We start from the raw sequence: 27,749 nt of genomic DNA, 5'->3' as shown, positions 1-27,749 counted from the left end.
AAATCCAAGAAATTCCTCTTCAATATCAGTTTTATTTTTCACTGTGATAGCAGTCACACATGACTGGATACAGGACTCCTTCCAAACTTAGCTCTTCTCTGATTTTATAATTGTACATAATGGATTTACACATGAGCAGGACTGTCCAAAGGGCTGCTGACAGGCACAGGCATGACAAAGTAGCACACTGCCATGGTTTTGTATAAAGCTATGCTTCTTGGCTTCTACTGCAGAGTATGGAATCATGATGCATGAAGTTAACTACCAGGAGCAAAGATCAGTGTAGCAGGCTTCTCTTGTCATTGCTGAAGAAATGTTAGAGGGTCCTCAAGAAATTATAAATTCACTCAGGAGATTGTTTTCCACAGATATACTAGCTGCTAAAAAAAGTACTATGTAATTTAAGTTATTAAGTGCGATGAAAGGGTAACATTCAAATATATCATTGTGATGTGACTGGGTCTCAGAGCTGTGCCTGTGTGCACAACCAGTACACTTGGTAATTATTTCCATTAATTAATAGCAAGGAGCTCCCTTGCTAGCATAGATGTAGATGATTCAAAGGACTGACCTAAGACAAAGCAATTGAACTACATGCCTTCACAACAAACCATTTGACTAATTGTTAAGGAAGTTTTCCACATAAGCATTTCAATCAGTTTCACAGACTCCTTCAGGCAGTTCCCTCTATACCTAGGCTAAATGTGAGGCAGCACTTATATGAGTCAGTATGTTGATTAACATGCTGAGTGGAGAATCCAGGGCAGTTTTTACTGCAGAAGTAACTATACACAGAAATTTTCTGCAGATGCAGAAATGGTCACATAGGAAAAAAAGTTCAAAGATTCCACTTGAGAGAGGCCTCAGAAAATTATTCTCAGAAAAGTACCTATAAGCCTGATAACTACTAAATGTATGAACATGGACAGGACTGAGGGAGTAAAATGGACAGCAACAAATCAACTAACACAAATAGATGCTACAATCAATAAAGGGTGATTCAGATTGCCTAAAAACTAATTTGAAGGCTAAATAGAAACACCTTGGGCAATATTACAGAGGCAGTAGTGAATATATGATCCTTCAGAAGACAGTCTACAACATGCAGCTGGTGAGCCAAACTCTCTCAGAAAAAAAAAGAAACCAGAGAGAAATGAAAATGAGAAACTAGTTTGGTTGGCAATATATATTGACACAGTGAAATTACCAAGGGATGGAGAAAGAATGAGAAAATCCAAACCTATACTTTGTTATTTTAACTCTCAAATAATGTGGGCAACATGATGCTTTGCCATCTTATTCTGGTGTAGTTGAAGATTTCTACACAGAAGACAACGAGGTCTTTAATAAATATGAAGTATAGATATGGACTAATATAATGGAGAATATAGTCAATATGTCCAGGTACACTGGAATCAAGTGGAGCAGGCTTCTCATCAGAGCTGCAGTTTACCTATTCCTCATATCGCTTCTCTTTGAGACCCTCTAGTGGACAGTCAGCATTCAGCATTCAGAAGATAAAAACTAGTTCTGCTCTTAAATGCAGCTTTGTTCTTTGTTTCTACCAGGCAGTTTTCAGTTATTTAAAATTCATACACTGTCTCTCCAATACATCAAGTCTTTGTAAGTGAAAAGACTGAAAAACTGTCCTTTACAAAGCTCTTTACAGCTCTGCACACTCTTCCTCCTATCTTTACCATTATCTTCATTCTGTTTAAAAATCACAAATCAAACTTCCTTTACTACACAAACTGGTTTGAAAACTAAAAATAACCCGATAATTACAAATTCTGTTGCCAGAACTTGAAACTGAAAACCTTAAAAAATGCCTACGTTTCTGAGAGTCAAAACAATTATGTATTCCATGAAAGTATATTCTCCACATTCCCTTCCAGTGACAGCTTAGAGTTGGACAAATATTTATTTTACCTGTTTAGATAACTGCTCTTCACAGAGCTTGTAGAGTGTATAAAATTTTCGACTAAGGATTTGGTTGTCTCGGAAACCAGCACTTGCCAGCTTGACTCGCATAATAATGCCACGGTCAGGCACCATCATAGCAACTGTACGAAACTGAATCTTCAGATTTTCCGGAAGCTCCTGTCGTCCTGCATAGCCAGGATTCTGAGAAATGAAAAAGATAAAATAAAACACTACTTACTGACAGTAGGATAGGAAGATTCGTCTTTTTTTTCATTATTATTTTGCAAACACAGGTGCACATGCCAGATCACACCAGATAACTGAAGCATGTCACAATTACACATTACTACTAAGCTGTCCAAATATTGCAGTTCATGAAAGACATGGTATCACATATGGTATTTTGAGATGCCTAAGACACACGGATCAAAACAGGCAATCGCTTACACATTATACTAGACCTGTTTTAAACAGTTAGCTCCTCAGGGTCTTGGTAGCATTGCAGTGCTGAAGGTTATTGTCTTAACTTAAACTGACCCATCTGATCTTTCACTAAAGAAGGCTACGCCATATGAATGACTAGCACATTGGTCAGCTCTGAGAACAGTAGTCTCTGGCTATGCAGTAATAACTCCTTCAATTCTTCCAGCAGTTTTCAAACTTCATTTTCTCTGGACTTGGTATTTCACAAGTTAATCTGTCTTTTTTATTCATTTGCTCATTCGTTTGTTTGCAAATTAAAAAGACAACATGAACACCATTTCAAATATAGGAAACCTGAGAATAAGGGAAAATGTTTTAATTTTGAATTATGTATACGTAGCCTAAGCTAGGGAGAGGGGAGTACAAAGAAACTTTTATGGGATTTTTACACTTCCTGTTTCTTTGCCTCCTGCACTGACAGAAACAATCCAGTCCACAGGCATCAAAGATAAACCTTTAGAAGGTCAGTGAATCAGAGTGAAGGTGACTTCCTTCATGCTGTCATAGAGAAGGATTGGAGTTAAAAGTTCGTCATAGGTGGTGAAATACTGACTGAAACATCTAGAGTAGTCCCTCCAATAGCCAATTACTTCTGTTCTATTTTGACAGACTTAGACTAAAAATACTAGATGACTGGATTTAATCTCAAACTGTCAAATACTGAACTAAAAAAGCCCTTAAAATATGTAGTTCTGACCGCATAAATCAAGTCCTAAGAGCCAGTTAAAAATATGGCCAAGCGAAAATATTATTATTTGAGAAAACTATATATTTTCTAAGAGAGTTCCGATGATTTCATCAGGAATACTTCCATGGATAAAGATATAAGAAAGATTTTCCACACTAACACCATTTACATGCATATACACATACCATAGTCAGAAATATGCCAAATTCTCTGTCCATGTCAACAACATCACCATCAGTGAAGATGAACTGAGGTTTCTTATTTTTCTTACACTGAAGTACAATATATATCTGCTGAGCAGCTACTGATAAAACTGGAAGTTCAATGCGGTTAAATTCATCAAAGCAACCCCATGCACCAGACTGGGCTAAACCTAAGTAAGAAAAAAACAAGGAAAATATTTGATTAAACACAGTATTATCAGATCAATTGAGAAGAATTTACATATAAAATGTATTCCATATAACATAATGTAACATGAGAAAAAACAAAGAATATTAACATAGAAGATGATGAGGAATAAAAACTCAAAATAAATTAGGCTGTAATGATACTCAGAAAAAAAGATTAGTCTTTGTAAGAAGGATGTGTAGAACTACTCTCAAAGAATCTTCACTTGTACAGTAACCATAAGGTGGTAATCATTCAGTAATATCGTACATACAAGGGGTGCTTCAAAAGCAATCCCTCTTTTTTATTATGTTGTCCCATGATGTTAGAGACAGATGTTGGTGGTAGGACAGTAGGGGATGAACCTTCCCACCAATATCCCATTACATGTTATTGCCACATGACAGAAGGCAGCACAGGAGCAGTATGACAGAATGGCATCTGACATGGAAGTGTGGATGAAGCAAAGGTGTGTCATTGAATTCTCCATGCAGAAAAAAAATGGCACCCACAGACATTCATCAACATTTGCTGAATGTTTATGGAGACCAAACAGTGGATGTAAGCACAGTGAAGCAGTGGGGTGGTGCGTTCCAGTGGTGACAACAGTGATGTGAAAGACAAGCCACGCTCTGGATAGCCATGCACAGCTGCCAAGCAACAAAACGAAGAGTGTTTCCATCAGTTGAGCTGTGCAAGTTGGTGAATTATGACCAGAGAACTATTGACAGAGCTGAATTACAGTTTCACTGCATTGGAAATGATGGTGGCAATACTGGCATATCACAAAGGTTGTGCCTAGGTGGATCCCACAGATGGTCTTCCTCAAAACCCACAACTGATCAGTGTTTCTTACCACCTGGATCCAACAAGGTCCCAGATGAGCACCTTAACTGATGCTACAATTGCTGAGGGACTTTCGATTCACCCCACTGGCCTAGTGAAGCTTTTTTTGGCTTAAGACATTTGAAGACAGTTCTAAACGCTGAGTTAGGAACTATAAATTAATATAATCTAGTACTGCACAAAACTTCCAACTGTCTTACTGGGCCTCCTGCTCAATTTCATTTTTAATTAAGTGAACCTTCCTACAGAATTTCTCCCATGGAGGCACCCCACTTGTGCAGCACACTGATGAAAAGACCTTGCAGATGTTTTTCAAATGCATTAGGGCCCTTTTGTTAAATGTGTTGCAGAACTATTACGAACAGCTACTAAAAAAAATAAAAATAAAAATAAAAAAAATTTTAAAAAAACCATAAAAGAGCAGTTTTGCTACTTTGTTTATTAAACAGCAATACCTACTTGTTGGGATGCAACAGGGAAAAGACCTAAATCTGGACACTCTTTACCAGAGACTCTGTTCCATATCATAACATCTCCTATACTTGCTATCTGCCTATCAAATGCTTTCTGCAACTGCTTTCTCTATAGGATGGTAAGTTCAGTTTTAGACAAGCAGTTTTCCTTGGGGAAGGGAAAAAACACTGTAATGCCATCTGCTGTATGGAGTTGGGAAATCTGACTCCCAGACAACATCAATATTAAATAGCTTTGAGTTAATTAAGTTCTAGCAAAACTATTCTATTCTGGTGGTGTTTAAAAAAATAATATAAAAATTAAAAATAAAAATAGAAAGAAAGAATGAATGAAAAAATACGTACACACCATCATAAACACTCAAGCAAAAATGACAGCAAGCAAACTGTCAGCTGTAAAACAGCTTAGAGAATTCAGCTTTGTTGTGCACTGTCACATGGGCATTAGTTTTTCTCCACTCAGAGAACATAATGTGCTAATCAAATATGGAAAAGGGGTAAAAGTAGAATATAAAAACCAAGACCAGAAAGATTACTGCCTAAGTTTAAGAATAAAATCAGTACAGATATCCTGGTTCTCAAAGTGGGGCTATGAAATGGCACACCATACCTTCTGTACTCTCAGGAAGAATTAAAAATGTGTCTCTGCCATGCAGTGTTGTGTTCCTTTCCATCTCAGCGGTGCTATGGCCAGTTACAGCTGGGGGGCCTGATCACTGAATGCTACAACATAGCTGTGTTGCTTAGTACATGGACTATGAATCCACACTCTAATGCTGCAGCCTGCCACAGCCACCCCTGTTCTGACAGATGACCCAACAGGCCAGCTGACTATCTCTTACCTGCTGCCTCATACATCACTCCATCTGCCTAAAAATAGGGTGGTAGTGCAGTCATTAATCATGACAAAGGAACTATAAATTCTACTCTTAGCTGAAATGGCATTCTTTTAAGAGTGCAGTGCACACAGGAGTGATAAAATTCAAAGCAAATTCCACTAAAACAGAATCCTGACTAGCCAAAGCACAGGCCACAGAGCTCCATGTGAATATATTCACCTTCTGAAATAAGATGAAGATCAAACCCTACAATAAATATTGCATTAAACATCAAATCACAAAAAGGCACCTCAGGTAAGACTGGAGTTATTTGACTCTATAGAAAACAGAACCTAAGCAAACATCATTTTTATATTCATTCACAGACAACTACAGAAAGGTTTCCTAAAGTGTATTCACAGACATTTTTCTGCAGTGGTGATGAAGCATGTCTGATTTGCAGTTTCTGGGCAATATTAATATTGAACTTGATACAATATAAAACTTGAAAACTCCTCTTCACTTTTCCCTAGAACAATGTGTTACCTCTGCTCCAGCTCGAACGACAAGTTGTATTAGAACCTGTTTATGGTTCAGATTTAAAAAACAAAGCTATCAAAGGTAGAAGTCCAGTCCTCAGATAACTCAGCTAGACTATCTGATTGTGAATAAAGAGAGACAGGAAGACAGAAAAACAGAACTTCATTTCTCAGTCAACGTGATGATGGAATATAAAGACTATCATGGACACGTTTGAGAATTCAGAGGAATTTCTCAGTGTGTACTCTTTAAAGTGCAAAATATTTCACAAGAACAGTTTTGTTAGTCTGCATGAAAGAACTTTTACAAACATGCATTAAAGAATCTCCCAAAACTGACCTTTCTCCTTCTGTTAACCAAAAACCAGCTCATTTCCTTCTCAGAGATAACATATCTATCCTTCATGATACGTTAAAGACAATTCAACACAAAAATTGTGATTCCAAGCCAGGTCCTTCCAAGTTGCAACCATAAACTTAAACTAACTGTTGGCTTTCAGAAATGATTTCATAAAATCATAGAAATGTCCAGGTTGGAAATGATCTTTAAGATAAGCAAGTCCAACCATCTCCCTCATCTATCAAGACCTATCATTAAACCATGTCCCTTATAGCCTTGCCCACACATCTCTTAAATAACTACTGGATGATGACTCCACCACTTCCCTGGGCAACCTACTCCAATACTTGACCACACCCCCTGTGTCAAAATTCTTCCTGATATCCAATCTAAACATCTTCTGGCACAACCTAAGACCATTTCCTTACAATCTATCACTGATCATCTGAGAAAAGTGACTGATAACTTCTCTGCTGCACCTACTTTCCAGTAGCTGTAGAGAGCTATAAGATCTTCACTCAGCCTCCTCTTCTCTAGACTAAACAATCCCCTCAGTTACTCCTCATAAGCCTAGTCCCTTCCCCAGATTTTTTGTTCTTCTCTGCACTCAAGCAACTCAATATCCTTTTTACAGTGAGGGAGCCCAAAACACACAGTATTCAAAGTGCAGTCTCACAAGTGTCACATACAACAGGGCAACCATTTCCCTAGTTCTGCTGCCCACGCTGTTTCTGGTATAAGCTAGGACGCCACTGGCCTTTTGACGACCTGAGCACACTGATGACTCAAACAGAACTCAGAGAGGATAAACTACCAAACTGCTTAGGATAAGAAGGCAGAAACAACAGTATGACACAGAGGTTACATTGCTGAGTGTGAAGAGATCAGTTATAGCTTAATCAATAAGGAACTGGGAAAAAAGTTGGAAGCATAAGAAGATAAATTCCCAAAAAAGGAGCAGAGAGGAAAAAGAAAACAGCTCAGTGATATCAAAGCTAAACTCTCTTCAAGAAGAAATAAAGGCTGACATTCCTTCTCCTGACTGACAGCTGCAGGTACAGCATGGATCTCCTGGTTATACTGTAACCTTCAGGAGATGTCACAGTACTGAAAATTATTCTTACGATACCATGTGTTGATTTAACAAGTCAGATTATTTCTTACCTTTATAGATACGGCCCAATCCTCTGTAGTCCATTTGGTCTGAACAATTGAAAACAACAACATACTTTCCCAGGCATTTGCCCATATCTTTAGTTGTCTCTGTTTTCCCTGTCCCTGCAGGTCCTGCAGGTGCACCACCCATACTCATGCCCAGGGCCTGTGCCAGAGTGATGTAACATCTAGAAAAAGAGTAAAGACTTCTATTAATCCATTTCTACTGTTAATTACTTGAAGTCCTTTAATGTAACCACAAAACCTGTATTATGTAGGGCTGGGGAATGGTGATGAGTGTGCCTCCTTGCAGTAAATCCTGGGTTGACATCTCCAGGCTTAGATCACAGCCTCCCCAAACAGTATGGAGATTTCTAAAGTGAGAAATATGACCTCTGTTCTAACCTATAGCTCTAAAGTCCCAGTAAACCTGTGTTCAATTATGTTAACAGTGTGATATTCAATAGCTTTATGATAAATCTGGGAAGAGAAAATGGGCACTGTAAAACAAACAAATGGTACCAGTATCATATCCTATAAAATAATACAGTGCTCATTCTAACATAATAGCGGTAATAATGCTTTATCACCTCATTAGCCAGTAAACAGTTAACAGACGCTCAGTTAATGCAGAAAAAACATCATTCCTAACCGTTCTGTTACTGAGACTGTGGTAAGTCCATGAACAGTACAAGTCCTAAAAAAGTGCACTTGCATTTCTTTTTTTGCAATTGCCACGGTATGGGCTGTGTCTAACATGTTTAGGAGCATTCTGTTTCAATCTTATTAGTACAATGCAAGATAGCAAATGTGTATTTATCATGTGATTCAGGAATGATTCTGAACACAAGATCATTAGCTACACAGCGCTTGATCCCAAGGTGACTAATGCAAAGCTTAAATGTTACTACCTGAAAATTATCATAAACTCATATAAGTCCACATAGTGGTATTAAAGTGGAAAATTTTATAAGGGGAATAAATTCTGTTCTAAAAGAACACGTAAATATGTTTCCCATAACAACACTAGGAAATATCCCTGCTTCAAACATTCTTTCAATGTATGGCAGTAGATAGCTACAAATCTCAGCAGCTCTTGCTTGGATCTTGCAGGTAACCCCAGACAACTCTGGGATGTGGTTATTATAGCTTAAGCTCTCTTAAATAACTCATTCTCTTCAGAAATAAAGTGAATTTTTAGTATATAGATAGCCTAAGCAAACACTCAAAAGAAAAGTCAGGGTGTCTCTATGGGGTGCCTGACTTCTCTGAATTTAAACATACAATATGTACATATAAAAGCACTGGCCTCTGCTGTTCAGCATCAGTACTGCAGCACTGTATTGCAAATCAGACTAAGAATTCCAACTTGCATGAAAGTTAAAGGCTCCAAGAACTATGCACTGTAATCTTTTTATAATAACCTGTCAGTTAAAGGAGTTATAACAAGCCTGTCTGTACATCCTAAGTACTCATTGCAGTAGGTGAACTCCACATCCGTGATCTGGATAACACATTTATCCAAGTCTTCAAGAAAATAAAACCGAGATTGCTTTTGCCATTCAAAATCAGATGGAGATTTAATGTTCATACGGACCTATGATGCAAGAGAAACAACATTAATACAGATGTCAAACAACATAACAAATTCATCCGAAATTCTGTTCTCCATACAGAAGAAACGTCTGCTATGCATGCATTTAAGAGGTGAAAGAATGAGTACAGAAATAGTCAAGATTCAAGACACACACTGTTCTTTTCAAAACTCTTTCTAACTTAGTTTGATCATCTCTGATCCCTTCAACCACTTTGATTTTACTTTGAATTGTGTTTAGAAATTATTAATTGTGTCTTTAAAAGACCTCAAAGAACAATGACAGGTAGCTTAATAAAAAAACAACTATTTAGTAAAACTGGTTATACTGCGCAGTGCCATTACTCACAACATTTTAAATGCTGGACAAAGAAGGAATGTGCTGTATACATATCTGTGCACTTGTTTTGTATTTTTCAGAACAAAGTTGCCACACATGTTCAGAGCTGTAGCAAATTAATTGATGTTGTTTCATTATGTGAGGCCCCATCTGGAGTACTGAATTCAGGCCTGGGGCCCCCAATACAAGAAAGGCATGGAGTTGTTGGAGAGAGTCCAGAGAAGGGCCACTAAGATGATCAGAGGGCTTTGCAAATGTTGTTTTACTCACATTTTTATGACTGTAGTTTCATATTTTCAGAAAACATCTAAAGGAATTCTTGTGCAATTCAGTTATAAAACAAACCAAAAAAACATTAACATATCCTTTCTGGGTATTGTTGCTATCTTTTTCAAGCATGTAGAGCCCCACTGCTTTAATCTTTTAATAACTATTACTTCAGATAAACACAGAGCTCAGGTTGGAAATCGCACGATTGATAGCAATGCTAAGGGCGTGTTTTTCATTCTTATGTTTCATTTTAATAATTTATTACATTCTCAATTTAAGAGAATGTCTTAATTTAAAAAGTATTAATCCCCACAATGAATCTGTGCATGAGAATCAACAACCACTTAAAAACCTGAAGAGCGCTAAGTCTTAATCCATGAATTTATTTATTTACACTTCATCCTTATCTTTACATAACCTATATATGAAATGAAACTAAGTAGAATAGATATGCTATACAATAGCGCTAATGTCAGAGCTACTCACAAATAACACCTTGTAAGACTTGTGTATAAACTGTATGTGCAAAAGCTTGTATACAGAAAGTCTCTTAAAGGTTTCGGAAACTTACCAAATCATCAAAGATATCCTTCTGGTGTACATGAATAGTAATTAAAGTTTCATATTTTGTGCGTTCCATTCTTGTCAGATTGTGTGTAGTCATGTCAATCAAATCATTTAGAAGTTCCAAAAACTTCTGATTTGTTGCGTGCATTACCTTACACAGCAAGAACAGTCACATTAATGTAAATACAATTTACTTTCCCAATGTTTAGGAAAAAAAACATCTGCAAACACCCTGGCCCCATGAAATCTCTGTTTTGCTTTGTATGTATTAGGTTTCAAATCCCAAATCTGGATATGTGGGCTGCCCTCCATGTATACAGTCATAGCCCAGAGGTTACGCCTCTGGATGAACATGTCACAGACAATTTGATTCCAAGATTGGACACATCTTCAGCTGATTTCACCCCTCTATATTTTCAGAATCATCAACCTTTTGCTGTGGATATTGCATATCCACCCAAACAGTATCTTCAGAGGTGAACAGGAACCCAGAGATCTATCCCGTTTTCTAACTAGAGAAGATAAAAAAATGTACTATAATCTTCGATGCTAATGCTGAAATAGTAATTTCTTATGCAGCACCAGATTCTGTCACAACAAAATACAAAATAACTATGTAACAGTGACTTAGGTAAAAAGCATCAGTTTCTGTCAGTGGCTTTCCTGGTACACAAAAAAATCACCAAGTGTTAAGGTGTCAGAAAGAGCAGCTCATACATATTCCTGTTACAAATATGTGGCAGAAGGATCACACTAGCTTACTGTGAATATATTCAAACCCTAAAATTCTCCCCATTTTCTAAGAATAAACTGTTAAAACCATGGAACTAAGCAACCTCCTTGCCCTCCAAACACACATAGAGGTTGTCCCAGACAACAAATATTGTTTTCTAGGAAATGAAAAATAATCTGAGTCTAGTTAGTATATGAACTGGAGTAAACTAAAAGCAGGTCTGTGCCCTTTATGAATTTCATACAAGAAAAGGCAGCACTAAATGGTCATCTCCACAGTCTTGAGTCTTTGTTTTAATTAACTATGAAAGTACAGCATTGCACCTTTCTCCTCAGGTTTTTTTAACTGTAGGATGTTGCTTCTAATTCTCAGTCCCAATTCATTGTGTATTCCTGATTAACAGTAATTTCCAACTTTTTCATTCATATCCCTTCTTCCACACTTCATAGATTCAGTGTTATTAAATTAATAACCTCTTGGTGTTAATAGCAGCTTCTCTGAGCATTTGAGACTAAATCAGCACCTCTTAAAACAGCTTCCATTCTTTCCTTTCCCTGTAAAAAAACACCTCACAAACTGAAAATTCTAAGTCACTTTATAGTAGACAAAAGCTGATGAAGTACAATTATTTATCCAAATACAGGAAGCTCTTACTTCTTTCCAAATCTGTTCTGGGGAAAGTAATAGTATGAGACTGACCATATTCCCTAATAATCGCTTCTCAGCATGACTGTGCTGACAGAACAAAAGAGAAAATCACAAAATTAGAAACAACTTTAAGGCATATACTTGGCAATTTATGAGGAGGTGTGACCTTGTAACACATTTTATCATTTGCTTTCCTGTTAATCTATTTGTTATTCTGGTTACCTTATTAGTATTTTGTGCTTCTTGCTGCAAATTACTTTTAACTTTTCACAATACGTACTGATCCAAATAACAATTTTTAATTAATCCCCAGCGATTCATTAAATGCTACCTTTTTGTCTGTTTTGCTACTGTTCAATGCATTCTCTGCATCTCTGGTCCAGATCATTTGAATTCCCAGAAGTCCTATTTGGGCAGGAAACATTGCCTGAAAGTCATACAGCTTAAATCCTGAGTCGTTAATGGCCACTGATGCCTCTCTAATGATAGTGTGAATTGTTTTCCGAATCCCATTCAGCAACTGACCCAACCAGAATTCCACGTTGCCCTGAAATAATAAACAAGAAAGTATTTTTAAAGAATTGGTTTATGAATAATTCACAAGGCAGAAAAGACCTGTGTGGCTTTCCTTCAAACTCTCATTTCCCTCTTTGCCATTCTCTTTGTTATTTTTTGTTATTCACTAGTCTAAATGATTCCTCTTCACCTGCTCCACTGCCTTTCTGCAAGCTCTTATGTGTGATGGATTTGGTACTTCCTATCAGTGTTGCTGAAAAAACACCTGAAGTAATTGTTACAGAATGACACAACTGTCCTGTCCTTTTTGCCCTTGATCTTGCTGTTCACATTGGAAGGTTTCCGTTCAGCTAGGCAAATAGTAACATGATGCATCACTGTTTGTCATTGCAACATAAATCTATTTTAAATCAAGTCATGAAAAAGTACAATATACACTGTCATTACCTGAGCTATAACTGGTTCAATAATATTGACTCGTTCTCCTTCTTGAGATTCAAACAATAAAATCTGGTCATAGTTTTTTTCATGAAATCCAACCCGGTTAACGTTGTCAAACAAACTTAATAAATGTGCCTGCAATAGAACCAGAAAACAAAAAGCTCCACGAACTGATCTGATATGGCATCCTTATTCTGCCTCTAAATTACGTATTAGAAGGTTTTGCAGCTTTTGTATAGGTGAAAAAAAAAAAAAAATTAAAAAAAATTCACTTGACTAAATAAGAACTTCACCACGAAAATAACAAAAGTCACCAGTTACTAATATTGGCCATAAGAGCATTACTGCTTTGTTACATGTACCTGAATAGTGTGGGAATCAGATGCTTGACCAAGGATTTCCAGAAGAACTGGATCTGACACAAAAAAAAATCTTGGAAATTTTAACCGCTTTTTCTCCAAGTAACCAGTCAGTGATTTCTGACAGATTTCCAGTTGCTCCAGCAAATGTGGCAATAGCTGTGCCAAAGTCTCATCTCCAACACAGCACTGTATTATGTTTGGTGTTTCATGAGCTTTCTGCATAATTTTCTGCCACGATTTATCGATGTTTTGGAATCTTTTGGCTTCCTGAAGTACAAAAAAAAAAAATAAAAAAAAAATAGCACTCCATTACCACAATGTATTATCTCTCCCTCATATCTGTCAAGTTCTAAAACTTAAAGAATTTATCTCCTGGAAGAAGTCAGAGCACTTCCTAAATCTTTCTCATCTATCATCATGGGAAGACATAACAGTCCTTTGTAGAGACCGCAACAGTTCAAAGAGATCACCATACATACAGCTGCCCAAGTCTCACAGGATCTCTTTGTGGGACTTAGTTAGGAACCGAGTCCTAGATGCACAGAATTCATACAGAAAAGCAGCCATTGCTTTATCATATAACCTAGAGCCTACAAACATCTGCAGGTACAAAGAAAGTCACACTTACACATTTGAAAGACAAGATAAATTAGTTTTGTGTTCAGTAGTACTGAACCCTTTGTAATCATATGATTCACCAAGACTGGAAGTTGACAAGGAGAGCTGAACCTGAATTATAAACAATTGTGTTCCTGTAGGTACCACTAAGTTTGTATGCAAATCAACCAGGCAGACCTCAGTCTGGCAAAATTTCTACTAAACTGCCTGTGCACACAAAACTTTATTATCAGACACATTTGTAAGTAAACTGTGATGTGGATAATCTCTTATTACAACCTACTGCCTTTCATATATTGTTATCATATATCAGCATACCTGAGGTAATTGCTTTGCAATGTCTCCACCAACAAACACAGCTTCAAGGTAAATCCAGAGGTTCTGTACAGCAATCCAGTTTTCAATTATTTCTGCTGTATTGCCTAACTTCTGGACCCACTGTTGTATAGTGGACTTAAATGGTGTGTTATACCTGCACAAACACAAGGTTTTGTTTTGTTTTTTTTAAAAAAAGTCAAATATTATCACTGTTTACTTTTGGTTTTGATTAGATTTAAACCATATGTGCATATATTAACTTTTGTACCTGTTGCTCATGAGTGAGCCCAATATCATGAGGCTGTCTTCTATCAAAGCTACTTTCTCTAATGTATCTGATCCTTTCAGAAGGAGTTCTCCTCGTGTTTTGAATTGGCCAAAACTGAAAACATGGGTACTCCATTCACTGATGACATGCTTCAATTTTGCTTCGATATCCTTTTCTTTAACAGCACCGATGCAGATATCCTATGTAAGATTAAAATAGTAAATTGCATTCCTCAAATAATAATACAATATACACCTGTAAAGGCAATCAAAATTTATTAGCTAAATCCTGACTTCAGTGTGAGCTTAAGCTAATGAAAATATACATAGGAAGAACCCCAAATAATTAAGTTACATCACTGAAATATTGTATGGGCTATACTCCATCATCACTGACACAAAGTCACCTTACACTTCTGAGGGTAGATACCCTCAGTAGAAACAGACCAAGAGCAAAGTGTATTGGGTACAGCTGAAGTTTGATTTTATGTTTTTCTCTTACAATTGGAACAATCAGGTCACTACTACAGAGACCACAGGTTTAGAAAGCAGATTCACAATAAAAATGAAGTTTGAAACAGCTGGGGTTTTCCTTCTTTATTTTTAGCTGCAATTTATCCTTGCAAAAGATGACAATGGCATAAAATGAATGTGGCAATATCTTTGTGTACATTACACAAACCTTCTCATTTCTATGTTCTCTTGAGAAGAATGTCTGAAATACAAATAAACCTTGTCTCCCTCTATTTCTATGTATCCTACTTCTACCATGTTCCAAGGATTTCAAGCATTTAGCAGGATTGGACTTACAGACACTTTTTCTCTCTCAAGGGACATTTAAAAGGAATTGAAAAAAATATAAAGTAAGTGGATCTTAAAACAGAAGCATGACAGAATCACACTACTCTCAAAAAAACAGAATTCCTTCTATGGTGGGACTAGCATAATACCGTCTATTCATTTCAATCCTTCTCCAGGATATAAGGAAATAAATTAGACATCACTGCTGAAATCAGCTACCAAACAACATGCTAAAAAAGATATCTCCAACTGAAGCCAAATTTGTTTAGATTACGAAGCTGACTAGATAACAGGACAGAAAAGTAAACACACCTCAATATCTTCTTTATGTTTTAATAAGGAGGCATCCATTATATTTTTCAAAGAGAAATTTTCAGAGTCAACTTCAAAGTGATGTCCAGTTACTTGTGCAATTTTTTCCCAGTGTCGAGACATCATCGCCTAGAAAAGTCCATAGGAATTAGGAAAGATTTTTAAAATCTATTATTTTAGGACTAGAATGATCACATTTTTTTCATTGTATCTGTTAAATAAACAGATCTTTATCTCCATTCCACTGCAAGCATTAATGGTTTTTCTCATCTCATTACAAAACGTTTTGTTTTACTTTCCCGTGACCAATCCCAGCTAGATTTTTGTCATAAAGCTGCTTTAATCTATAATAAAGAATTACAGAAAGCATCTTACAGTCATACAGTACAGTCATAAATAGAGTTTTTCAAATTAATGTTATCTCCAAATTGTTATGCTGAACATGCCTTGTTTGCCATCATTTCAAGCAGGGGGCAGCTCTCTGTGAAGTCATCAATTTTCTTTTTTAGGTCTCGAAATGCTTGCCATTCCTTCAGAGCTTTTGGTAGCTTACGAATTCTTTAAAAAGAACAAAAAAGAAGAAATATTTGATTCCCCATAACCACAATTATACAGTTAATAGTACAATATATTCTCATTTTCTGACCAGTTTAAAAAAACAAAACCAAATATCCAGTCACATGCTGTCAGCATAAAATATAGCTGATTGTTTCTGACTGCAGGCATGAAACACTGCTAGAGACAGGAAAAACTCAAATTAGATTGGGTTAGTTTCCATTTCAGTTGAACTGAAGAATGATAATTTTACCTGCAAACTCATGTCTGAACTTAAGCCATTACAGTACTTCCATTTTATTTAAAAATTGAAAATACACTCTATTTTATAAAGGGAAAAATGATTAAAAACCATGCATTTTTTTTCAAGCAAAATAAAGTGCAACTTAAAACAAAACTGATCTGCCTGCAAGCAGAAATCAAATAAATCCTATTATATAGATAGTTTGTATGAAAGATATTTAAAGAACAGTCTTCCTCTATGAATGATTTCAATATGAAAAATAAATGAAAATGAAGAACGTCAAGCACTGTGAACTGTCACTGCTCCATTTACCTCTAACAAGTTACAACAGTTTTCATCTGACAAAGATATAGAGCAAAGACTGACAGCAGTTCTTTTATAGTTCAGCGGCAGAAAAGAGAAACAGCATGAACCCAAGTCATAGCCAAAAAAGATCCTTCAAAGACGTTTTTCATTTTTCACAGCCCAAAATCAGACAGATCTGTCACACAATACTGGAGCACGTGTGAATCCTTCACTCCTTGCTACTATGAGGTAGAAAAACATATGCGTACTGTCATAACACTGCAATGATCTCTGTACTCTTTCATCTTGAATCCAACAATAGACAATACCAAATGTGCTAAAGAATAAGTATTGCAGATAGATAGAAAATTATATACGGATATGTGGATAAAGCTTTGTGAGACAGTGAATAGCTACTCCAGTGTTGGTGCACAACAACAACAAACTTTCTTACAGTGGTTTTCTAAGGCTAGCAATTGGACAAGGAATCCCTTCACTTCGCAAAGAAAATTGATGATAAATGCAAATAACATTTTCCTTTGTTTTGATCTCAGTAATAACTTCCAACAACAAGTTCCACAAAATATGTACTACATTAACAAACTACTCAATTGATCAGGTTTAAATTACATTCTTAGGTATACTAGACATTCTCTTTTAAGTTATACTAAAGTTAAAGGGAAATTTCCATATAGTTGTTAATTATAATTTTCAGTAGTGTTTCTTACCACATTCCTTTTCTAATTGTTTCCTTTTCATATTATTTATTATTATTTAAGATGGAATTATTTGTACCTAAAAAAAAGTCAAATTCAAGATTCTTCTTCTCATGGTAATTTTTTTTCTACTGTACTATTTTTTTTAAAAAGGATTAGCAGTGAATAATCATGCCACTCCATGAAAAATAAGTAACTGTGGAAAAGAAGATTATGTAGATTGAAGAATCGTACTGAAACAAAATCAAGTCTTCTAGGTACTACTGAAACACAGAAGTGTATCTACTTTAAATACATACACCTTTACTATTATTTAAAAAATAATAATAATAAATAAAAATAAGCTGGTTTTGCCCCAAAACTGAAAAGCAATTTACTCTTTTTTTTCCAAAAATGGAAAAAAATCTCCACCTCACCCCTTCAACATCTACACAAGCGGCCCTTGATAAAAGGGTGACATGCTCAAAATACCATGCAACTAAAAAGCCTGAGGACAAAAAAAAAAGTTTCCATGCTTTTCAAAGACTTGGGATGAGATAAAAAGCACAGATTTGATCTCTTGAATAATACGCCTGAAGTTACTCAAGTGTCTCTCAGGTCAAATTTTGAACACAAAATCAAAAGCTGATCTGAACCATGCATGTTCCAGAAGAAAGGATCTGCAGAAGAGAAGGGTCTTAATCTTGAGTATGAACTTGTCTTGACAGAATTCACTGAGAAAGTGATCAGAGACGCTTTGTAAAAAGATAAAGAAAAGGCTTCTACAAACCTAACAAAAGAATGAAAACAGTTCGTCTATTTTCCACTAGAAGAAAACCATAACGTCTTTTTTTTCCCCACTAGATGGATGTGATAAAAATACTGCATAATTGTTTTCAACATATTTGTTTCTGATGTACAGTTTGTAATTCCCATTAAGAGCAAAAGAGACACTGTTGTCAGGGAATGGATGTTGAAAGACTTCACAACTATTCTCTACTTTTGTATGTAACAAAAATCCTTTTTTTTTTTTCGAGCAACTCTATACATGCTCTAGGGACAGAAATCAGAATACAAAGAAAGCTGTCAGAGGGAAAATAAGCTAAATCCTGTTGTTTCACAAGTCTTTGCCACTGAATGAACAGGGGAGCAATGAGTTGGATCAAGCACATCTTGCAGACCCAGCCAGGGCTGTTCAAAATTGAATCTATCTTCACCAGCGGAGTAGGGGAAAAAAAACTTTTGCGCTGAGCACTTAAGCAACCCTGAGTTTTATATAAATCAAAATAGCTCTTCCACCCAGGGTATTTTTCACAAAATAATTAACACCAAAAAAAAGTGATAAATAAAAACTCTACATATGTCACCAAATAGCAACTTACTTGTTTTGAAAATCCAGAAGCTCGTGGTTAATTTTTTCAATATTCAAATCACTCCAAAGCACTTCACTGTATCCATTGATACTAGCAATAACTGAATTGTAAAGACTGTAAAGTTTCTGAAGCAATGAAAGCTCACGTTTAATTTTGTGCAGTTCAGGATACTCTGAAATTTTAAAAGATGAAAACTGTTAATGTTAAGTAAGTACAACCAAATGCATGAATGTAAAAACCCACATATTTCTAAAATGGATACTTAATTGTTCTATGAAATCAGATTAGCTGTCTTTAGCACCTAATAAAGCAAATTTTACGTGGTTGTTTTACATAAGGACACCAAATTTCAAAGCACAGCAATTATTTATTCATTTATTTTTAATAGATATTCCTTACAACAGTATAATGTCATCTTACAAAGGCGGAGCTGCACTTACCTATATGAAGAAGACAATGTTGAAAAAGTAGATGAAAAGGTAAAATAATATATTGTGGTTTTATACAAGAACTAAAATATTCCCCATCTCAGTTTGTACTATTTAATTAAGATGCAGAGATTGAAGGGGGGTGGGGGAGAGGAATTACTTTCAATACAGAAACTTGACATACGCTAAACAAACAATAATAGACAATGAAAGTATTTTAAAAGATCCCCTCAGATGAAACATTTTGCTTAGTTTCTATCATACCTGTGGGGCTTTGTAGTTAAATATATGATGCCTATGTCATCAGACACAAAAACACTTAATTCAGTATTTACAAACTGAAATACTTATCATGCTTTAATTCATAGAGTAGCATCCAAAACTAGAAGTGTGTCTGCTTAAGAATCATAAGAATGTTACAGACAAATTGCACCATCCCAGTGAATTAATTATATATCTAGCTCAGGGACAATCTGAGTACGTCAGCAACATATTCCTAAAAACCGGGTATGAAGGAACGTAAAGAGGAAATGTGTTTGACACTAGGCAGAAAAAGCAAGAGAGCAGAGTGGATAGACCCTTCCTGGGATGCATGGAACAGTGCCTTTCATTTTCCACTTATGTATGTGCAGGCTGACAGACACTGTTTCACATAACTCATAAGGAATACAAATATAATTTACTGCTATAATTAAAACTTTTTTTCTTCTTTTTCTGTGATGAATCTGGACACAGGTCCCCCCCAAAAATCACTTATATATATAAATAGCCCATTGGGACAGGTATCTATGTTCTCTGAGAAAGTACCTGTAATGGGAAGGCCAAATAATTCTTCTCCACCAGAAAGAGAGATATACTTTGTCCACAGTTCATCAAATTTAGCTTGAAAGAGCTGTAATCTCTCGCTTGCTTCATGGGGAGGAACATTTTCTTCACTGGGGCCACTGTAAAAATAATGAGATAAGAATTTGAGATTCAGTACAAATATCAGCCATGCAGGTTTCATGAAGAAGCACAACAGAATACACTTAATGGATAGTATTTAAGATTTTCTAATGTTTTGGGTTGTTTTTTCCTAGAACTTTTTACAATAATTACCAGAAGAGAAATTCGGAACAAGAATCTCTGCTAACTTCCAAGGCTCTACCTACTTATTTAAATATATGCTTTAGTGCTTTGTTGCATTTGGAACACCACAAAAATCTGGATCTGCACTGAGTATCAGCTCTAGCACTGAAGTTGTAAAAGCTGATCTGTGGCTGTAAGAATACCTTGTATTCTGAAATCTGGCTCTTTTAATCAGTTCTCATATCAGCATCGATGCTGTGTTAACTCTTTAAATGCACCATTTTGAACAATCACTAATTAAGCTTAATTTTACTGTACCACAGTTCACCTACTTTTCATTGTAGTCTTTGCAAAATTCTGCAGTATCAGTCTGGAATCTCTGAACACCTCTCAGCAAATCTGTTTTCATGCCTGGCTGTAACTTCAGTAGCATATCCCCAACCTGCCGAGCCTAAATGCAGACAAAGAGAAAAAACAGGTATAAAAGAAAGAAAGAAAAAAAAAAACAACAGAATTTTTAGAAAGAAAATGGTTTTGTTCCAGTATTTCAACATAAACTGTCTAACAATAACTGCTGTAGCTGTCATTTGAGAAACAAACAATACACCAATGATACCTGTGTGTTTAGGTTCTTCCAGGCATACGCCAATCCATCAACTCTTTCCATGTTTCCATCCTGAAAGAGCAGATTGTATCTCTGAAGCACAGAATAAGATTCTTCAATAGGTCCAACAGTCATGTCAATTTTAACTTCATTCTCTCGAATTTCCTTTAGTGATTCCATTGCTCCCCGTACATCATCAAGGTCATGGATAGGCCTGCTTAATTTCTTGCTCAGATTTTCAATGAACGAGTAAATTTCATCCATGTCTGTGGCAGACCTTTCATTCAAAGCTAATCCAAACATTCTTTGTCTTGAGTGGCATTCCTGAATGAGGGCTATTTTCAATGACTCTGTTGCAATATGCACTGATTCCAGAACAAAGTGGTTTGGCAGTTCTCTGATTTGCAGTTCTAATTGCTAAGAAAAACACAAGTGATCAACTTTTAATTTCACTACAATTTTTTGAACAGTTCCTTCTTATTAAAGACATAATACTTACAGAAAAGTATCCAATTTGAGTCTGGAATTCAGCAATTGTTGGATTAGTCTCTATGAATTCCTTCACTTTTTCCTCTGGATCCTATATAAAAGTTTATTTTAATTATTACTTAACATTGGTATTGCAATAGTCTATCCAGGACTCAGCTGTCTGATGTACCGTGCAAACACAAATAATCCCTCTTAACAAAGTTCAGAGTATAAGCATTATGCTCCAGCTGTGTCACTTGATCTGCTTTTCCTGATTCTCATTCTTTTTACAGTACTTGTTACAAAAGCATTTGAAATCTATCTATAATTCAAATACAGACACCGATGAGGATACCTCTTGGTCTCTGCAGAGGTAAAGGCTTCAGTACCATCTGGGTCTTGATAAATGGGCTAAATAAAGGGTTCAGTTACAGAAAAACAATCTTCATCCAGCTCAGTGACATTCACCTACAGTAACCACAAGTAATGCTTCCCAAAGAGCACGGTCTCCTTACAATACCCTCAAGAGTATTTAGAAGATTTCCCAATACAGCCACGTATTTCATTAAATACACATCTAACCTTATTCCAGATGCCTGAAAATTCAGAAAAGCTGGTCAGAAGATCCGATGCTCTAGATTTGAGAGACAAAATAACCGTATTTAGTTGAATCACCACTTTGTTTACATCCTTATGCTCGATGATCTGCTTGTCTAAAGGCTTCAGTGCCATCATCCTGGTGAATTTGTTCTCATCACCTAGCTCTATGGCAGCAGATTGTTCAGCCTGGCATAAATTAAATGAGAATGAACATATATATATTAGTTTTATTTTACATTATTGAATGCACAATAAGACACATACAGTGGGTACTTCTATGAGTAAATAGAATAGTGCAAAGGAAGAATCCACAGGTAGACTCCCTGCTCTTAGCTTTCATTTTTACAAAGCTGTAGTTCTAGTGCTAATGATAATTTAATTAATTGCCACGTGGTGTTCTTTGTTAATCATCTTCAAATGACTTCAGTCAAATATGTGGTACAGGGAAGTACAGGTGTGCCAGTTCCACCTCCTGTACAACTGTTCAGGTCTTCCTTTCTTTGGTACAGAACTAAAAAGAAGAGGAGGCTCTGGGGGAAACATATAGCAGCCTTCCAGTAACTGAAGGGGGCCTAAATGAAAGCTGTGGAGGGACTTTTTATAAGTGCATGTAGGGACAGGATGAGGAGAAACGGTTTTAAATTGGAAGAGGGAAGATCTAGACTAGATATCAGGAAAAAATTCTTTGCTGTGAGGGTGGTGAGACACTGGAACAGGTTGCCCATTGAAGTTGTGAATGCTCTCTCTCTGGATGCATTGAAGGCCAGGCTGGATGGAGCTCTGAGCAACCTAGTCTAGAGGGAGGTGTCCCCGCTTATAGCAGGGGGTTGGAACTAGATGGTCTTAAAGTTCCACTCCAACCCAAACCACTCTATGATTCTGAGATCCCTATTCTTGGCCAAAAAAAGCGTGGAAGGTAATCTAGGGTTGGCTACTTAGAAAGAAGCAAACAATTCTTGAAAGAACTTGTGTCAACTTGCTCTATCCTATTTGCTTTTTTCATTTACAGGACTCAAATGGTTCTTCTTATGCAAATGAGCTGAACTGTATTTGTTTTTAATGTCACTGATAAACATACATACAGCATTTACTTTAACACTGTAGCTGTTTTATGTAGCCTGAGCGTTTAACTCAAAGTTTTTGGCTGGGAAGACTAGTAGTTAGTAGCACACATGGATAATGCTGGTTGTCATACATCATCCACAATATCATCATACCTTAACAGTATTTTAAAAATATTTTTATTAAAGCTAGTTTTTATTTTAACAATGAAAAACTTCAAAACATTATTTTTATGAATTGTTACTCTTTGCTCTTCTGTTCAATTACTTGATCTGGAGATTAAAAACAGCTTAAACTAGTAAGGAAGCCTTCCAAATTACAAATCGAAGTATTATTATAGAACACATTCATACGAAATTGAGAAATGTTCACCAATATTATAAAATAATCAACATAAAACACTCACCTGCTGCTGCTTATGATGTATGTAAGCAAAATTCCAGAGTGGGATATCTTTGGCTATTGATAACATTATATTTACTGCTTTGTTTACAGCACTCTGAAAAGAGTAAAACACCTACTTTGAGCACACAGAAGATCAGAACAAGTAAGAGGGGAAAAAAAAAAAAGGAATGAAGGAAAAAAATGGATCCTCCAAACTATACCAAAATGGAAAAGTTGTATCTCTATCAGAACTGTTCTAATAAGCATGCAGTAGAATCATGCAGAACAGATTTTGTTTTTGTTAGGGGAAAGAGTAGCCCACAGAGCTTTGTCATTCAGACATTCTACTTTTATGTGTTCTTCAAACAAGAATATAGGAGAGAGAGATCTATAAATATTAATAATAATGAGTGACTGAGGAATCGTAAATTAAGTACTATTTCACTTTATATTGGTTATAAACATAGCTCTCTCTCTATATATAAATATATAACATAAAATAATATTAATACTATATTTCACATCTGAATAAACTTGTCTGTATTTGTGATGATGGATTTTGTAATTTATACAGTCAGCTATATAAATTATTATATAACTTTTCTACCTATGGTATTAAAAATTACACTTTGTGGTCTGATTTACTGACAACATCAAAAGGCTGCAAATGAAATCTGAGAAAGAATTCAACCACTGATTTTAATGGCAACAATTCCAGCTGAAAAATCTTCAAGTTAACCACATAAACAACTAATACTTTTCATAGACTTCTAGAGATCATAGCAGATTGTAAATACAAACATAAGAATTTTGCTGAACTAGTGCAGGTAAGTTTAAATATTTCTTTAAACTCTTCCACAGTTCAGGGCTTCAGACTTGTAATATTTCTCTTTATATTTCACTGCAGCATTATTCTGAATATTTCAAAATGATAATGTCTTTTTAAACTCTGAAAGTATTTAAGGAGAGAAGGAATTCAAATCAGTGTAAGAAGGGAATTTATTCATTTATTTTTTTCCTTGCACTTCCTTTTAAAACATTTTTAATGGGCTGCAAACAGGAGTTGATCAGGAAAATGGTTGATTCTACTGCATAACAAACCTAATTGGTGGTTTCATTCTTAGCATCCAGTGATGTCATATGAATTCAAGTGACTTTTAATCATTTTTTCCTCTCCCTTTATTGCTAATACAAGATTAAACTGGCAAATCTTAATTTAAAATAATGCATTAATCCATCTTAATCGTCTTTTAACAAAAATGACTGAGATGTGCAGTTATTCAGATACCTGAATATCTTCAAGACTTGGTTGCAAGACAACATTAGGAATAGCCAGCTGAAATTCAGTTTTAAACACAGGAACCCTCTTTGTGTCTACAGACCTGGTCATCTGATATCTAGAGTCAACAACATGCAGTCGATGTCTCAAGGACTCCAAGGAAATCTTCATACCTAAATAAATACAATATTTAAGTTATATTTTTTACCACAGTAAGCCTGGGGAAAAAAAAATAATAATCTTCAAGTGATATTATAAACTAAACAGATGTGAAAACAAAAGACTCACATTTGACTAAAGAATCAGTATTCTTCTGACAAAGCTGTCCCATGAGATAATAGCAACAACAAGACATGCATTCTTGGCAGCGTGTTTTCTGTTTTGGGTCAAGATGTGTACAGGAATACAAATCCTAGAGAGTTAAAGGGAAACTCTTAGACAACGATATTATCCACTGTATAAATGAAATATCAAATGTATGATTAGGTGGTAGAAGGTTACTTTTAATCCTGTAGAGGCCTTACCTCTGGGGTTCTTCCAGCATCTGCTTTCAGCCTGTGCTTAAGAGTGTCTACCAGTTCATACACAGAGCATTCTACCTGCTGACTCTGTCTGCAAAAACAACCTTACAGTCATCCACATAAAGTCAAGCATAAGGAATAATCTTTAACTTCTTTATAGATGCACATCCTCAGCTCCACTGCATTCTGAAGCACCGTATATGCAGGGAGAAACCCTTCAACTTTTCCGTTTGTTCCTACTGCTTATTCACACACAGAATGTAAGGCATTAAGATATGCGGACCATCAGGAAACCCATTCATCAGACTCCATTATATCTTATTCAACTAATTAATAAGAAATACAGAAAAATAAGTTATTTTTCCAGCTGTAGTTAAAAAAAGAAAAGCAGGCTTATCAAGACAATTTAGTAAGAGTTAACTTCAGTAAGAAGTAGCTTTAGTTATCTTTTTGATGTATTTTCTGGCTCTGAAATCAGAAATAGTAAAGAAATAAATACAGAGTATCCTGTTTTGCAAAATGCACATAGACATCTTCTTTGGAGAAGATCAGAACAATTACTCTTCCATGTCCTGGAAAACAAGCATAAACTAAAAGATTTGCATCTCTGGGTAAATGAGAAGTCTTACATGACTGAGCTAGCATTAAGGATCAAGCAGTTAGCACTGAGATGACTTTTCAAGTTTTATCCAGTTCCATTTGCCTTGCTCTTCAGTAGAATGCCATAAGAAGAAAAACACAAAATGCTAAATGCTATAAATGTAATTTTAGTTTGCCGTATTCAGGTTACTTGTAAGTTCCTGCTCTGCGATCTGAGGTTATCATTTTGCTTTAAACTAGTAGTAAGTAAGAATAAAGTTTTTAAAAGTACGTTCTCTATGCATAAAAAGTAACACATAAATATTTGCTCCCAAATCGAGCCTTCAAATCTACACAATAATACACCTACTGAGAAAGTTTGCGAGCAGTAGAGACAGCAAGATTTTCTGTCTGTTCCAAGAATGTAGATACATCTATAGGTTCATCTTCTGGTAAAATGATCAGAGCAGTGTTTGACATATCTTCCAGAACTCTTTCAATTCTGCACTCCAGGGTATCAGCAGCTTCTTTGACTATAAAGTCCACCTCCCTTATGGTACTATAAACGTTCTCAATAACTAAGCAAAGAAAACAAAATTAAAACAAATAATGTGAAATACAGACCTCTTAAATCTCCCCAACCTGCCACAAATTATTACAATGAAATGAGGATTTAACAACAATGGAATATGGAATTAAAGTCTGAAACCAAAGCATGATGGACTTGCTGTACTTTGGAGTCTTTAAATGAAACCATTTTTCAATAGATAACATGAGAACCCTCAAAATATTCTTTCTGTATTAATGCTGGAATGAAAAGGATTAACAAAAACCTTTGAGGAAAAAAGAGGACGCAAACATACAAAAAATATTCTGGTTCTCCTAAAGACCTACAGAGTGAAAGTCGGCATTGTAAATTCAGTGGCTGAAATTCCTCAAGGCTACATACAGGTTAAACCACTAGATTTTTTCTTTCATGTGTATGGCCCAATTTAATTTGGAAAGCATCAAAGTGAGTCCATTAGCAGATGTGTTTACTAAACTGAGTAAAAATGATTGTTTCTGAATAGAGTGGATAAATTCTTTTGTTGTCTTTTATACTTAACGTAAAAGGAAAGAAATAACTCATTGGGAACATTCTGGTTATTAGCAGATAGTATAACTTGAATGATCAGTACTTTGTCTTACTGTATGTAAAATTAAATCTAAATTGGTGCAGTGCTACAGTATTGTCTAACTGTTGAATGTTTAAAATAGAAGATACCATTTATTGCCATTAGAAAGTTAATGATTGAATCTTGTCTTTTTTTACTGACTAGAATGAACAAATGATCCAACTAATTCCTTAGACACTTTTCCTTATTTAATGCATATAAATCCGGTATTTTTAAAACCATCTATTTCTCATTTTCCAAGTTTTAGTCTAGAAGGCTGCCACAGGCTCCCATGCTTTCAAACAGAGGGAAACCTTGTCATTTTTTTGTTGTCTGGTCAGATAAAGATGAAGTAAATGGCTAAATGGTAGCCAGCTCTACCTTAAGCAATGGCCAGAGCCCTTTGCACTAGCGTTACATGTCACAGTCACAAATGTTGCACAAACCCACACCTGCATCTGCTTCTGTTTTTGTTGCTGCTTTTCATTTTGAAGAGAAAAGTGAAAGCCCAGCATCAATTTGCCTCAAGTGAGAACTGATTTACAAGCATGAACTATTGTTTTCTCACAGAATCAAACTACGAAAGTCTTACTAAGAGCCTCATGTATGTCCATGTCAATGACAGTAGTATAGAGTTAATTTTATGCTGTACTCGATGAAGATAATATTCTTTCTTAATAGCTGTGTTGGAAAAACTCAATACACAGTTGAGAATTTTAAAAGTTTTCTTAGAATAAATAGAATTTGGACAGAAATCTCCCCCTTTCTATTTTCAACTTTGAATTTAATCAAGTCTACTTCAGGATGTTCACCACCAGTTAAAAAGACCTTTCTATAGAAAAGATAAGAGACAATATTAACAGTACTAAATGTTTGTTCTCTTGTCTCCCACTCTTGCATCAGTCAGGCTACATTTACCTACCTAAAGCAAAGAGGTCAGTCCAGAAACCATTTTTTCACAGAGAAATAAAAACAGAATGCAGGCATAAGAAGAGCCCTAGATTTTTT

At 35.7% G+C, this 27,749-nt stretch overlaps 1 protein-coding gene across 1 annotated transcript in view; it reads right to left on the bottom strand.

Annotated features, from left to right (window-relative positions):
• LOC107309909 (dynein axonemal heavy chain 5-like) overlaps positions 1-27,749 on the bottom strand; it is a 140,147-nt gene that overhangs the window by 89,687 nt on the left and 22,711 nt on the right. Inside the window, exons 22-44 of the mRNA XM_085539832.1 lie at positions 25,958-26,165; positions 25,012-25,099; positions 24,776-24,899; positions 24,497-24,660; positions 23,231-23,323; positions 21,745-21,948; positions 21,194-21,274; positions 20,707-21,111; positions 20,423-20,541; positions 19,830-19,966; positions 18,604-18,766; positions 15,889-16,000; positions 15,443-15,571; positions 14,331-14,530; positions 14,063-14,216; positions 13,127-13,393; positions 12,771-12,899; positions 12,139-12,354; positions 10,431-10,577; positions 9,080-9,252; positions 7,665-7,843; positions 3,280-3,467; positions 1,930-2,124 (exon numbers count right to left, since the gene is read on the bottom strand). Coding sequence (XP_085395958.1) covers positions 1,930-2,124; positions 3,280-3,467; positions 7,665-7,843; positions 9,080-9,252; positions 10,431-10,577; positions 12,139-12,354; positions 12,771-12,899; positions 13,127-13,393; positions 14,063-14,216; positions 14,331-14,530; positions 15,443-15,571; positions 15,889-16,000; positions 18,604-18,766; positions 19,830-19,966; positions 20,423-20,541; positions 20,707-21,111; positions 21,194-21,274; positions 21,745-21,948; positions 23,231-23,323; positions 24,497-24,660; positions 24,776-24,899; positions 25,012-25,099; positions 25,958-26,165 — 3,875 coding nt within the window. The remainder of the gene's footprint in view (positions 1-1,929; positions 2,125-3,279; positions 3,468-7,664; positions 7,844-9,079; positions 9,253-10,430; positions 10,578-12,138; positions 12,355-12,770; positions 12,900-13,126; positions 13,394-14,062; positions 14,217-14,330; positions 14,531-15,442; positions 15,572-15,888; positions 16,001-18,603; positions 18,767-19,829; positions 19,967-20,422; positions 20,542-20,706; positions 21,112-21,193; positions 21,275-21,744; positions 21,949-23,230; positions 23,324-24,496; positions 24,661-24,775; positions 24,900-25,011; positions 25,100-25,957; positions 26,166-27,749) is intronic.

Source organism: Coturnix japonica, chromosome 2 (genome assembly GCF_054131305.1).
Source record: "Coturnix japonica strain WE chromosome 2, WE-NBRP24, whole genome shotgun sequence".
Lineage (NCBI taxonomy): Eukaryota > Metazoa > Chordata > Aves > Galliformes > Phasianidae > Coturnix > Coturnix japonica.
Note: the sequence above shows the minus strand (reverse complement) of the source record. Positions and strands in the feature narration are given on the sequence as shown.